Raw genomic sequence first — 15279 nt, 5'->3', positions numbered from 1 at the left:
GAATGTCCCTCCTCAGATTAGGAGACCAAAACTGCACACAATATTCAAGGTGTGGCCTCACCAAGGACCTGTACAACTGCAGTAAGACCTCCCTGCTCCTATACTAAAATCTTCTCGCTATGAAGGCCAACATGCCATTTGCCTTCTTCACCGCCTGCTGTACCTGCATGCCAACTTTCAATGACTGATGTACCATGACACCCAGGTCTTGTTGCACCTCCCCTTTTCTTAATCTATCACCATTCAGATAATATTCTGCCTTCCTGCTTTTGCCACCAAAGTGGATAACCTCACATTTATCTACATTATACTGCATCTGCCATGCATTTGCCCACTCACCTAACTTGTCCAAGTCACCTTGCAGCCTCTTAGCATCCGCCTCACAGCTCACACTGCCACCCAGTTTAGTGTCATCTACAAACTTCAGGATATTACATTAAATTCCTTTGTCTAAATCATTAATGTATATTGTAAATAGCTGGGATTCCAGCACTGAACCTTGCGGTGCCCCACTAGTCACTGCCTGCCATTCTGAAAAGGACCTGTTTATTCCTACTCTTTGCTTCCTGTCTGCCAACCAGTTCTCTATCCACGTCAATACATTACCATCAATACCAGGTGCTTGAATTTTGCACACCAATCTCTTGTGTGGGACCTTGTCAAAAGCCCTTTGAAAATCCAAAAACACCACATCCACTGGTTCTCCCTTGCCCACTCTATTAGTTACATCCTCCAAAAATTCGAGAAGATTTGTCAAGCATGATTTCCCTTTCATAAATCCATGCTGACTTGGACCAATCCTGTCACTGCTTTCCAAATGTGCTGCTACTTCATCTTTAATAATTGATTCCAACATTTTCCCCACTACTGATGTCAGGCTACTAATTCCCTGTTTTCTCTCTTCCTCCTTTTTTAAAAAGTGGGGTTACATTAGCTACCCTCCACTCCATAGGAACTGATCCAGAGTCGATAGAATGTTTGTACTTGGTAACCCAATAGTTAACATTACTTATCAACACAAGACATTTCTTACTTTAAAACAACCTGCTATCATTACCTTTTAAGTTTGTATTGAAGTATTTTACAATGTTCTTGAATTACTTATTGTATTAAGGTGATACTAACTCTTTAACTGAACCCTATTAATTTAGTGTTTGGGGTCAGGGTGTGTCCCAGCCCACCTGGTTCAGGGGAGTCTTCCTGCTCTCCCACATACGGGACTCCCAATCTTCCCAAGGAGCCAGCTTTAGGGTTCTTTCTCTATTACCACCAAAATTATGCTTTTGAGGCGCTACACCTCGGTTTATCACGGATTCCAAACCTAACCCTTTTGAGATCCTCTGCTTTCTCCTGCAGGTCGCCTCTCACTTGGATCCATGTTTTGTTATGGAACCTGTAAGGTCTGGCCTCCTTGTCTCCCACCTTCAGCTTGTAGCTGATCTGTGCACAGCCATGGTCACCTTGTCCAGAGACAGACTGACTATTTTTTTGTAACTAGCCTCCCTACAAGCTTTCTTTGTTCAGTACTTAGTGGAGGCCTTGAAACTGACGACCATTCTAGCTGTAAGGAAATCCGAATTTGATCAGCATTCTCTTCACTTTTAATTCTAATGTATCTGACAAGTAGTGGTGTGTTTAACTCTATCCTGATTATTTCAAAGTCGGTTTCTCTATGGAGAAGTGTCACGGCCTTGATGGTTTAAAAAGATCTCTCACTCTCCTGAGCAATTTCATGTTATGCTGTTGACGATAACTGAGCATGTCTGAGACTCGTTTGTTCACACACACACACACATTCCAGTATCATGCCACGTGACATCTGATCCAAGCCATTTGAGGTGATCTTATCAATAGATCGTGGGGTGTCTGAAGATCTTTGCTCATCTCGCTCTGCACGGTCCCAATGTCTCGGGTAGTGGCCAGGCGATCAAATTCAGTTTTTTTATTGTTCAGTAGAGGCAATGACACAAACATCTCCGAGAGAAATCTTAGCAATTTCCTAAACTTCGCTGACTTTAACAAGAATTTACATTAACACCAGATTGTACCCAGGTGATTTATGACAATTCGCCCAGGAACAATGAGTTAAGAAAAATTCCCATTTGGAGGTTTAATTTTCCTGCTTTCCTCTTATATCCTCACTCACTTCCTCTCATTACATTTTATACAGTGTTTACCATTTCATTCATGAGCCCGGAGGAACTTTACTGTCTAACACAATATTATCAAACTGTCTTTAAACATTGATCAAACATTCCCACTTGGTCCAAGTTTTGACCCAGTTTCTTTGTTTAATTTTATTTTACCGAACCTCTTCTTGGACCTTTTATCCCCAAAATATGCCAGAGAGCGATTCAGTCTACAAGAGGAAGGATGTTAGTTACCTTTAGCACAACAGTCTCCTCTAAAAACTTATTTCTGAATACACAGTTTGGACAGAACCACAGAGACTGCACCTTTTCAAAAATAAAACTTAATTATCTCCTTAATTTTCTGCTAAATTTCCCTTCCCATGTGTTTGAACAGCAACCCTCATCAATTTATATAATCCGTTTTAATTTCACAAACAAATTATGTCCAGACTTTGTCATTTTACAAAGAAGACAAAGTAACAATTGCGTTTGGATGCGTCATTGATCCTCCCCTTCGAGCAGTGTGACTTGGACAATAGGATTATATCGGATATACGGCACAGAAACAGGCCATTCGGCCCAACCAGTCCATGCCGGCGTTTACGCTCCACTCGAGCCCCCTCCCTTCTTTCCTCATCTAACTATATCAGCATAACCCTCGATTCCCTTCTCCCTCATATGCTTGTCTGGCCTCCCCTTAAATGCATCGATACTATTCGCTTCAACCACTTCCTGTGGCAGCGAGTTCCACATTCTCACCACTCTCTGGGTAAAGAGGTTTCTTCTGAATTCCCCATTGGATTTCTTGGTGACTATCTTATGTTGATGGCCTCTAATTATGCTCGTCCCCACAAGTGGAAACACTGTGTCTACTCTATCAAAACCTTTCATCATTTTAAAGACATTAGGTCACCGCTGAACCTTCTTTTTTCAAGCCTCAGCCCCAGCCTGTCCATCCTTTCCCGATAGGTATACCCTCGCATTTCTGGTATCATCCTTGTAAATCTTCTCTGCACCCTCTCCAGTGCCTCCATATCCTTTTTATAATATGGTGACCAGAATTGCACACACAAAGTCTAACCAAGGTTCGATACAAGTTTAGCATAACTTCACTACTTTTCCATTCTATAACAATTCAATTCTATAACAATCGATCCCAATAACTCAATAGTTTAAAGTCTTGTCCAACTTTGTCAGCATGCTGCGACATTCGATGTCTGCAGATAACTGGAGATAATTTTGTTTTAACTGCTGGATCTCTTGCTATGCCATCAACTTCTTATCCAATTGGACCTGGCATTGCCTAATATGGTAATCTTTGGCTACGGCATAGTCCAGAGACACAAGTCTGCATTTTCTTCAACATACATCAACAATGTTAGAAGCACATAAAACCCTGGTCTTCCTGTGGCAAGCACAAACCACGAGTCTCTGAACTTTTCTTATTCTAACATAATATTTCTAATCTAAACATACTATGATGAAAATATCCACGGCCAGTTGGTTGCAAACACCAGCTGTTGCTCAGTGAAATATCTCTCTCTATTGATACCAACCACATTTTCCCCGATATGGAATGAACTAAACATGAACACCGTTCAGAAGCTGAATTAACTGAGTTCCATATGCCAACACCCCTCTCATCTTCCATTCACTTCAATTGAAAGGAAAACTGTATCAGTCAGGATTTGAAAGATATTTGCAACAGATTCTAGATATTCTTAGAGTTAGCATCGTTGTCTATTCTGTCTACTCGAGGAGTTTGATAACAGACTTTCTCCTGTGAATGTAGAGCTGGATTATTGCCGGGATGTGTTTACTTCTTCATCTTGTTGACTCTAAACTGTTGCCAATTACTTGATGTGATCTGTATTTTCTTAAATACATTTCCTGAGTGGATTCAAATTTAAATTGAACCCAGGGTTGCAGGCATGATGCTCCATTCACACATCGAAGGTGAGAGGGATGTTGTGGGTCACATGCTAAGTCCAGTATCTGAAAGTGATTAACAGACTGGGTTTTGTGTTCAGTGATCCCAGGCGTGTTACTGATACCTTCCCTCGATACCAAGGCAAGGAGAGGCACTCTGGGAGGTAGGGGGAGCTGGTACTTGTCCACGAGAGTAACCAAAGGTCTGAGAACTGAAATAATCCAGAGTCAGAAAGGAGAAAAGGCCCCAAAATGGAGCAGTCAGTAACAGGACATCAATTAGTCTCTTCTTATCTTGGAACATTAAATATCGACACACAGTTATTGAAACATCAAAATATTATATTCCAGCCCAGTTATAGGGTTATCAGAAACAAACCCCAACTGTCAGAATGGACACGATTCAGTCGGGATGTGATTAACAGCAGCAATGATAGCAGAATCCAACCCCTGCAGTTACTTGTGAACTCGCTGGTGTCTCAGCAGTGTGGGCTGACCGATTGAATCCCTTCCCACACTCTGAGCAGGTGAACGGCCTCTCCCCAGTGTGAACTCGCTGGTGTCTCAGCAGGTCGGATGAACGAGTGAATCCCTTCCCACACACGGAGCAGATAAATGGCCTCTCCCCAGTGTGAACTCGCTGGTGTGTCAGCAGGTTGGATGAATAAGTGAATCCCTTCCCACACTCAGAGCAGGTGAATGGTCTCTCCCCAGTGTGAACTCGCTGGTGTTTCACCAGGTTGGATGACTCAGTGAATCCCTTCCCACACTCAGAGCAGGTGAATGGCCTCTCCCCGGTGTGAACTCGCTGGTGTTTCACCAGGTTGGATGACTCAGTGAATCCCTTCCCACACTTTGAGCAGGTAAATGGTCTCTCCCCGGTGTGGTTGCGCCGATGAACTTCCAGCTGGGACGGGTAGCTGAATCCCTTCCCACAGTCCCCACATTTCCATGGTTTCTCCGTGGTGCAGGTGTCCTTATGTCTCTCCAGGATGGATGATCAGTTGAAGCCTGGTCCACACACACAACACGTGTTCGGTTTCTCCCCGCTGTGAATGGTGCGATGTTTTTTCAGGCTGTGTAACTGGTTAAAGCTCTTTCCACAGTCAGTGCACTGGAACACTCTCACTCGGGTGTGTGTGTCTCGATGCTTTTCCAGTCACACTGATGTTTGAAATCTTTTCCCACAGACAGAACAGAAACATTTCTCCTTCCACATTCAAAGGCCGATGATATTCAGGTCCTGATGAATCGATTGACTGTCAGGTCTTGATGTGATGTTTGCTTTGAGTTTCCCGTCTGCAAATCCTCCCCTTCTAACACCCTGTAAAAGGAGTTTACAAAAGTCATCACTGTAAGTACAGGGCAGAAATTCAGAACAGACACATCTAGTTTCTATGGAACATTCTTTCCTGGTGCTGTGTGGTTTTAAGTATTGACTCAATAAAAATAATAGAGGGAGAAGATAGATTATGAGAGTAAACTAGCAAGAAATACCAAAACAGTCAGAACTTCTACACGTATGTAAAAAGGAAGAGATAGCTAAGGAACCAATGTTTACTTTAGAGGATGAGACGGGGGAATTAATAATGGGAAACAGGGAAATGGCAGAGACTTTGAACAAATATTTTTTTATCGGGTTTCACGTTGGAAGACACTAAAAGCATCCCAATAATAATAATCAAGGGGTCACAGGGAGCGAGGAACGTAAAACAATCACTATCACTCGAGAAAAAGTACTAGACAAACTATTGGGACTAAAGGTGGACAAGTCCCCTGGACCTGATGGCCTGCATTCTAGGGTCTTAAAAGAAGTGGCTGCAGAGAAAGTGGATGGATTGGTTGTAATCTACCAACATTCCCTGGGTTCTGGCGAGGTCCCAGTGGATTGGAAAACCTCAAATGCAACGCCCCTATTCAACAAGGGAGGGAGACAGAAAGCAGGAAACTATAGACCAGTTAGCCTAACATCTATCATTGGGAAAATGCTGGAGTCCATTATTAAGGAAACAGTAGCAGGACATTTAGAAAATCATAACACAATCAAGCAGAGACAGCATGGTTTTAGGAAAGGGAAATCATGTTTGACAAATTTGCTAGAGTTTTTTGAGGATGTAACGAGCAGAGTGGATGAAGAGGAACCAGTAGATGTTGGATTTGGATTTGGATTTCCAGAAGGCATTCGATAAGGTGCCAGATAAAAGGTTACTGCACAATATAAGAGCTCACAGGGTTGGGGGTAATATATTAGCATAGATATAGAATTGGCTAACTAACAGAAAATAGAGAGTCGGGATAAATGGGTCATTTTCAGGTTGGCAAACTGTAATTAATGAGCTGCCATATGGATCAGTGCTGGGGCCTCAACTATTTACAATCTATATTAATGACTTGGATGAAGGGACGGAGTGCACTGCAGCCAAATATGCTGCTGATAGAAAGACAGGTGGGAAAGCAAGTTGTGAGGAGGACACAAAGAATCTGCAAAGGGATATAAGGCCCAAGTTTCGACTGACCATTAGAACGGCGCACCTCTGAGAGGTCCACCAATTTTCTCAAAGAAAAAGCGCGCCTAGTACTTACCTCGGGATTCTGCGCCATCATCAGGCCTCCTGTGGACTCGGCACAACGTAACAGCAGCAACGGAGGGCGGACCTTCAGCCCTGCGCCGAAAAGAGTACCGACAGCTGCACGCATGCGCAGTGGGGTCTGCGCGCATGCGCAGTAGTTCCTGGCCCCCAGATTCTGTGCGCGTGGGCTGCAGGCTGTGAGAGAGGGGCCCGAAGCACGCCGCCCCTGGCCCTGGCCAAATGGGCTCCCTCATCGGCGGCCCGCTGCCTTTCCTTCACATAAAGGTAAGACTTCTTTTTTTGGTATTGATTGATTGGCCCCAAGTTTCCACATGATTTGCTGCTGATTTTTTAGGAGCAACTGGTGGAGAACGGAGTATCTTAGAAATCGCAATTCTCCACATTTAATTTTCTGCAGTTCTAGTCAGGTAGAACAGTTTCACTTTTGAACAGATTTTTTTTTTCAAAAGGGGGCGTGTCCGGCCACTGACGTCTGATTTGAAAGTTTCCACAGTGAAAACGTACTCCAAACTAACTTAGAATGGAGCAAGTGAAGATTTTTGTAGGCCTGAAAAAACCTTGTCCACACATTAAAAAAATCAGGCGCAGGTTACAAATTAGGCGTCCGGAACGAGGTGCGGGGAGAGAGGGGGGGGGAAGTCAAGTCATTACATTCTACAATAAATCCTTAGTTATACTTATACAAATATTATACAAATAATTCCAATCTGAATAAACATTTATAAGCAAAGAAAAGATTAAATAAACCATGTTCCTACCTGTGTGAAAGTGCTTCAGGCAGGGAGAAGGCTGCAGGAAGCCTCGCAAGTTGAGGCAGCCGTTCCCGACGGCAGGGGAGGGAAGGCAGTAAGGGCCCGACCGATGGCAGCAGCCGTTCCCGACGGCAGGGTGGGGGGGGGAGGCAGGGAGGAGGCAGCCATTCCCGACAGCAGTGGGGGGGGGAGGGGGAGGAGGCAGTAAGGGCCCGACCGACGGCAGCAGGGGGGAGGCAGGGAGAAGAGTGCAGGAAGCCTCAGAAGTTGAGGCAGCCATTCCCGACGGCAGCTGGGGGGGGGCTGGGGGTGGGGGGTGGGGGTGGGGGGTGGGGGGGGGGGGGTTGGGTGGGGGTGGGGGGTGGGGGGGAGAGGCCCCCCTGCTGTCGGTCAGGCCCGTCGGGAAACGGCTGCCTCAACTTCTGAGGCTTCCTGCAGCCTTCTCCCTGCTGCAAGAAGCCTCAGTGCTGATCATGGAAGGGCAATGTGGTTTTATTAAAAAATGTTAAAAATTGAACAGCTACAAAGAACCAGAAAAATGGCCGAATGCCAATGTTTACTTCAGACTGCGCATGTGCGAACGCTCCAACGCGCACGCGCAGGGTTGCCGGCACGAAAAAAACTCATTTAAATGGTACCCGCCCCCTCCCACTTACAAAATCGGCGCAAGTGGTAGGCTCCGCCCCCTGGGCGCCGCGCCAAGCTGACATCGAGCTGCAAAGCGCTCGAGAACAGCGCGGTTTTTTTCAGGCGCCGTTTGCGGCGCGGAAAACGGGCGCCCAGCTCGGAGGGGCACCTGTTTTGCCGCGTGTGGAAACTTGGGGCCATTATTACTTTGGTCTCGGTGCTTTGGGTGCAGGTTCCTGCTATTTTTTTATTTACTAATTAATTGCTTATTACTTTTTGTGCTTTGTAAGTCTTGGTGCAGGTCCTCTCAGCTTCTTTGTATTTTTTATTTGTTATTGGATGCTGATTTTTGTGCTTCATTTGGTGCTTGGTGCTTTAAGTGTACTTATGCTTCTTTAATGTTGTTGTGAAGGTATTTCGTGCTTTACAAAATCCTCGCTCTTCCCTTCCCCCTCCCTATCTCCGGCTACCTGCGCTGATTTCTAAAGTTTACGCAAGGTTTTTCTGAGCGTACAAAAGTGGACACATACGCTGCCTTAAGTTAGATTGGAGTAACTTTTAGGAATCTAAACTTGCATAAAATGACCAAAACAGGCGTAAGTGGCTGGTAACGCCCCCTTTTGGAAAAAAAAACGGAACTATAAAGAAACTGAACTAACTCACTGAAACTGGAGCAAACTAAATGTCGAGAATTGCGATTTTTAGGATACTCCAGAAAAAAAACTAGTTGCTCCAAAAAAATAGGAGCAACTCCAGTCGACACTTGGACCCAGGTTAAGTGAGTTGGCAAAAATTTGGCAGATGGAGTATAATGTGGGAAAATGTGAGGTTATCCACTTTTGGTAGGAAGAATAAAAAAGCAATTATTTAAATGGAAACTACAAAATGCTGTGGTATAGAGACACGTGGGGGTCCTTGTGCATGAAAAATTAAAAGTTAGCATGCAGGTACAGGAAGTAATCAAGAAGGCAAATGGAATGTTGGCCTTTATTGCAAGGGGGAGAGAGTATAAAAGCAGAGAGGTCTTGCTACAACTGCATAGGGTATTGGTGAGACCACACCTAGAGTACTGCATAGTTTTGGTCTCCTTATTCAAGGAGGGATATACTTGCAATGGGGGGAGTTCAGAGAAGGTTCACTCGGTTGATTCCTGAGATGAAGGCATTGTCTTATGAAGAAAGCTTGAGCAGGTTGGGCCTATACTCATTGGAGTTTAGAAGAATGAGAGGTGATCTTATTGAAACGTATAAGATTCTGAGGGGGCTTGACAGGGTCGATGCAGAGAGGATGGTTCCTCTCGTGGGGGAATCTAGAATTGGGGGGATAGTTTTAGAATAAGGGGCCACCCATTTAAAATGGTGATGAGGAGGAATTTCTTCTCTGAGGGTCGTGAATCTTTGGAATTCTCTACCCCAGATAGCTGTGGAGGCTGAGCCATTCAATATATTTAAAGGGGAGATAGACAGATTTTTGAACTAAAGGGGAGTCAAGAGTTATGGGGAGCAGGCAGGAAAGTGGGGTTGAGGTCAAAATCAGATCAGCCATGATTTTATTGAATGGCAGAGCAGACTCAGGGATCAAACGGCCTACTCCCGCTCCTATTTCTTATTGTTAATCTGTGAACCTTGACCTGAACGTTCCAAAATGTTGTTGATTTTGAGGAATAGAAAAAATATCTAAGCATCGATAAATGCATCACCTAACATCTCCAACTGAGCTAACCTGCTCTAACTACGTCTAGTATTTGTGTCAGCTGTGACTCAGTCGGTAAAACCCTTACCTCTGAATCACAAGGTTGTGGATTGAAGTCACACTCCAGAGACATGAGCACAAAAATCTCGGCTGATGCTCCAGTGCAGTGCTGAGGGACTGCTGCACTGTCGGAGGTGCTGTCTTTTGGATGAGATGTTAAACCGAGGCCCCGTCTGCTCCCTCAGGTGGCCGTAAAAGATCCCATTGCAATATTTCAAGCAGAACAGGGGAGTTATCCCCGATGTCCTGGCCAATAGCTTCCCTTATCAGTAAAACAGATTATCTGGTCATTATCACATTGTAAATTGGTTGCTGCGTTTCCTACACTACCACAGTGACTATACTTCAAAAATAATTTAATTGGCTGTAAAGTGCTTTGGGGCATCTGGTGGTGGTGAAAGGTGCGAAATAAATGGAAATCTTTCTTTTTATTTTCGGTATGTCTTTTATTACTCTACTTTCTCCCATTGTGCCTCCTTTTGTCTGCTGTCACTTCCCCACCTCCTCTTCCCCACCCAACTTTACCATTCATTTCTTGTGTACATGGTCTCTCTCTCTCTCTCTTCTTTCCCTCACTCTATCGCTCCCTATAAGCTGTCCATCTGCCATATCTCCCAGTCCTGATCAAGTGCTCTCCCTAACCCATCACCATTTCTCCTTCCTTTATAGACAACAACAACCTTCATTGATATAGCGCCTTTAAGAACATAAGAGTTATGAGCAGGAATAGGCCATACGGCCCCTCGAGCCTGCTCCACCATTCAATAAGATCACGGCTGATCATCGATCTCAACTCCACTTTCCCGCCCGATCTCCATATCCCTCGATTCCCCAAATCTCCAAAAATGTATCTATCTCAGCCTTGAAATAACACTGTAAAATGGGCCCTGGTGCTTCACAGGAGCATTATCAGATAGAATTTAACACCGAGCTACATAACGAGATGTTAGAAAAGGTGATCAAAAACTTCGTCAAAGAGATACATTTTAAAGAGGGTTAAAAAGGAAAAGAGTGGCTAAAGTAAATGTTGGTCCCCTGGAGGATGAGATTGGGGAATTAATAATGGAAATGGCAGAGACGTTGAACAAATCTTTTAAGAACATAAGAAATAGGAGCAGGAATAGGCCATAAGGCCCCGTGAGCCTGCTCGCCAATCAATAAGATCATGGCTGATCTGATCATGGACTCAGCTCCACTTCCCCGCCCGCTCCCCAGAACCCCTTATCGTTTAAGAAGCTGTCTATCTCGGTCTTAAATTTATTCAATGTCCCAGCTTCCACAGCTCTCTGAGGCAGTGAATTCCACAGATTTACAACCCTGTGAGAAAATAAATTTCTCCTCATCTCAATTCTAAATGGGCGGCCCCTTATCCTAAGATCATGCTCCTAGTTCTAATCTCCCCCATCAATGGAAACATCCTCTCTGCATCCACCTTGTCGAGCCCCCTCATAATCTTATACGTTTCTATAAGATCACCTCTCATTCTTCTAAATTCCAATGAGTAGAGGCCCAACCTCCTCAACCTTTCCTCATAAGTCAACCCACTCATCCCCGGGATCAACCGAGTGAACCTTCTCTGAACTGCCTCCACAGCAAGTATATTCTTTCATAAATATGGAAACCAAAACTGCACGCAGTATTCCAGGTGTGGCCTCACCAATACCCTGTACAGCTGTAACAAGACTTCCCTGCTTTTATACTCCATCCCCTTTGCAATAAAGGCCAAAATTCCATTGGCCTTCCTGATCACTTGCTGTACCTGCATACTAACCTTTTGTGTTTCATGCACAAATACTTCCAGGTCCCGCTGTACTGCAGCACTTTGCAATCTTTCTCCATTTAAATAATAACTTGCTCTTTGATTTTTTCTGCCAAAGTGCATGACCTCACATTTTCCAACATTATATTCCATCTGCCAAATTCTTGCCCACTCACTTAGCCTGTCTATGTCCTCGTGCAGCCTCTTTATGTCCTCCTCACACATTAACCTTCCTCCCATCATCAGCAAACTTGGCTACGTTACACTCAGTTCCCCTCTTCCAAGTCGTTAACATAGATTGTAAATAATTGGGATCCCTGCAGCATCCCATTCGTTACTGATTGCCAACCAGAAATAGCAGTGAACCTGGGAACTGGGAGAAATTTAGAACTCAGCAGAGGAGGACAAAGGGTTTGATTAGGGCAGGGAAAATAGAGTACGAGAGGAAGCTTGCAGGGAACATTAAAACGGACTGCAAAAGTTTCTATAGATATGTAATGAGAAAAAGGTTAGTGAAGACAAACGTAGGTCCCCTGCAGTCAGAATCAGGGGAAGTCATAACTGGGAACAAAGAAATGGCAGACCAATTGAACAAGTACTTTGGTTCGGTATTCACGAAGGAGGACACAAACAACCTTCCGGTTATAAAAGGGGTCGGGGGGTCGAGTAAGGAGGAGGAACTGAGGGAAATCCTTATTAGTCGGGAAATTGTGTTGGGGAAATTGATGGGATTGAAGGCCGATAAATCCCCAGGGCCTGATGGACTGCATCCCAAAGTACTTAAGGAGGTGGCCTTGGAAATAGTGGATGCATTGACAGTCATTTTCCAACATTCCATAGACTCTGGATCAGTTCCTATGGAGTGGAGAGTAGCCAATGTAACCCATCCTTTTTTAAAAAGTGGGGTTACATTGGCTACCCTCCACTCCATAGGAACTGATCCAGAGTCTATGGAATGTTGGAAAATGACTGTCAATGCATCCACTATTATAGACCGGTCAGCCTGACATCGGTAGTGGGTAAAATGATGGAATCAATTATTAAGGATGTCATAGCAGCGCATTTGGAAAGAGGTGACATGATAGGTCCAAGTCAGCATGGATTTGTGAAAGGGAAATCATGCTTGACAAATCTTCTGTAATTTTTTGAGGATGTTACCAGTAGAGTGGACAAGGGAGAACCAGTTGATGTGGTGTATTTGGACTTTCAGAAGGCTTTCGACAAGGTCCCACACAAGAGATTAATGTGCAAAGTTAAAGCACATAGGATTGGAGGTAGTGTGCTGACGTGGATTGAGAACTGGTTGGCAGACAGGAAGCAAAGAGTAGGAGTAAATAGGTACTTTTCAGAATGGCAGGTAGTGACTAGTGGGGTACCGCAAGGTTCTGTGCTGGGGCCCCAGCTGTTTACATTGTACATTAATGATTTAGACGAGGGGATTAAATGTAGTATCTCCAAATTTGAGTTGACACTAAGTAGGGTGGCAGTGTGAGCTGCGAGGAGGATGCAATGAGGCTGCAGAGTGACTTGGATAGGTTAGGTGAGTGGGCAAATGCATGGCAGATGAAGTATAATGTGGATAAATGTGAGGTTATCCACTTTGGTGGCAAAAGCAGGATGGCAGAATATTATCTGAATGGTGACAGATTAGGAAAAGGGGAGGTGCAACGAGACCTGGGTGTCATGGTACATCAGTCATTGAAAGTTGGCATGCAGGTACAGCAGGCGGTTAAGAAAGCAAATGGCATGTTGGCCTTCATAGCGAGGGGATTTGAGTACAGGGGCAGGGAGGTGTTACTACAGTTGTACAGGGCCTTGGTGAGGCCACACCTGGAATATTGTGTACAGTTTTGGTCTCCTAACTTGAGGAAGGACATTCTTGCTATTGAGGGAGTGCAGCGAAGGTTCACCAGACTGATTCCCGGGATAGCGGGACTGACATATCAAGAAAGACTGGATCAACTGGGCTTGTATTCACTGGAGTTCAGAAGAATGAGAGGGGCCCTCATAGAAACATTTAAAATTCTGACGGGTTTAGACAGGTTAGATGCAGGAAGAATGTTCCCAATGTTGGGGAAGTCCAGAACCAGGGGTCACAGTCTAAGGATAAGGGGTAAGCCATTTAGAACCGAGATGAGGAGGAACTTCTTCACCCAGAGAGTGGTGAACCTGTGGAATTCTCTACCACAGAAAGTTGTTGAGGCCAATTCACTAAATATATTCAAAAAGAGTTAGATGTAGTCCTTACTACTAGGGGGATCAAGGGGTATGGCGAGAAAGCAGTAATGGTGTACTGAAGTTGCATGTTCAGCCATGAACTCATTGAATGGCGGTGCAGGCTCGAAGGGCCGAATGGCTCACTCCTGCACCTATTTTCTATGTTTCCGGAGAGCTGTGGAGGCTGGGTCATTGTATATATTTCAGGTGGAGATAGACAGATTTTTGAGCGATAAGGGAGTAAGGGGTTATGGGGAGCGGGCAGGGAAGTGGAGCTGAGTCCATGATCAGATTAGCCATGATCTTATTGAATGGCGGAGCAGGCTCGAGGGGCCAAATGGCCGACTCCTGCTCCTATTTCTTATGTTCTTAGGGTCTTAAAGGAGGAGGGAGAGGTTTATGGAGGGAATTCTGGAGCTTAGGGCCCAGGCAGCTGAGGGCATGGCCACCAATGGTGGTGTGATTAAAATCGGGAATGCACAAGAGGCCAGAATTGGGGGAGCACAGAGATCCTGGAGGGTTGTAGGGCTGGAGGAGGTTACAGAAATAGGGAGGGGCGAGGCCACGGAGGGATTTGGAAACAAGGATGAGAATTTTAAAATTGAGGCTTCCTGCTCAGTCACCATTTCTCCTTCCTTTACAGACGCTCCCTGGTCCATTACTATTTCTCTTTGATTTACAGACACTCTCCGGGTATTTGACAGACACTGTGCATGCACTGAACACTCCTTCGGGCTGGAGTGAACCCGGGACCCGGCAGGCAGGGGGAGAATGTTCCCTGGTTTAAATCCCCCCACCCCTGGTGTGGGGAGAATGTTCCCCGGTTTAAATCCCCCCCACCCCCGGTGTGGGGAGAATGTTCCCCGGTTTAAATCCCCCCCACCCCCGGTGTGGGGAGAATGTTCCCCGGTTTAAATCCCCCCCACCCCCGGTGTGGGGAGAATGTTCCCCGGTTTAAATCCCCCCCCACCCCCGGTGTGGGGAGAATGTTCCCCGGTTTAAATCCCCCCCACCCCCGGTGTGGGGAGAATGTTCCCCGGTTTAAATCCCCCGCTCCCAGTGTGGGGAGAATGTTCCACGGTTTATATCCGGGCCCCCCCTCCCCCCGGTGTGGGGAGAATGTTCCCCGGTTTATATCCCCCCCTCCCCCCCCGGTGTGGGGAGAATGTTCCCCGGTTTATATCCGGGCCCCCCCTCCCCCCGGTGTGGGGAGAATGTTCCCCGGTTTATATCCCCCTCCCCCCAGTGTGGGGAGAATGTTCCACGGTTTATATCCGGGCCCTCCCCCCCCGGTGTGGGGAGAATGTTCCCCGGTTTATATCCCCCCCTCCCCCCCGGTGTGGGGAGAATGTTCCCCGGTTTATATCCCCCCCTCCCCCCCGGTGTGGGGAGAATGTTCCCCGGTTTATATCTGGGCCCGGGGCCCCCCCGGTGTGGGGAGAATGTTCCCCGGTTTATATCTGGGCCCGGGGCCCCCCGGTGTGGGGAGGATGTTCCCCGGTTTATATCTGGGCCCGGGG

The 15279-nt window shown here is 45.8% G+C and overlaps 1 protein-coding gene across 1 annotated transcript in view; it reads right to left on the bottom strand.

Annotated features, from left to right (window-relative positions):
- The window catches only part of LOC139243877 (zinc finger protein 271-like), a 54708-nt gene extending 47823 nt beyond the window's left edge, over nucleotides 1-6885 (bottom strand). Inside the window, exons 1-2 of the mRNA XM_070870888.1 lie at nucleotides 6743-6885; nucleotides 4549-5044 (exon numbers count right to left, since the gene is read on the bottom strand). Of these exons, the coding sequence (XP_070726989.1) occupies nucleotides 4549-5044; nucleotides 6743-6885 (639 nt within the window). The remainder of the gene's footprint in view (nucleotides 1-4548; nucleotides 5045-6742) is intronic.
- Nucleotides 6886-15279: the final 8394 nt, after the last annotated feature.

Source organism: Pristiophorus japonicus, unplaced genomic scaffold (assembly GCF_044704955.1).
Source record: "Pristiophorus japonicus isolate sPriJap1 unplaced genomic scaffold, sPriJap1.hap1 HAP1_SCAFFOLD_190, whole genome shotgun sequence".
NCBI lineage: Eukaryota > Metazoa > Chordata > Chondrichthyes > Pristiophoridae > Pristiophorus > Pristiophorus japonicus.
The sequence above is the reverse complement of the archived record's forward strand: the minus strand, read 5'-3'. Positions and strand labels throughout refer to the sequence as shown.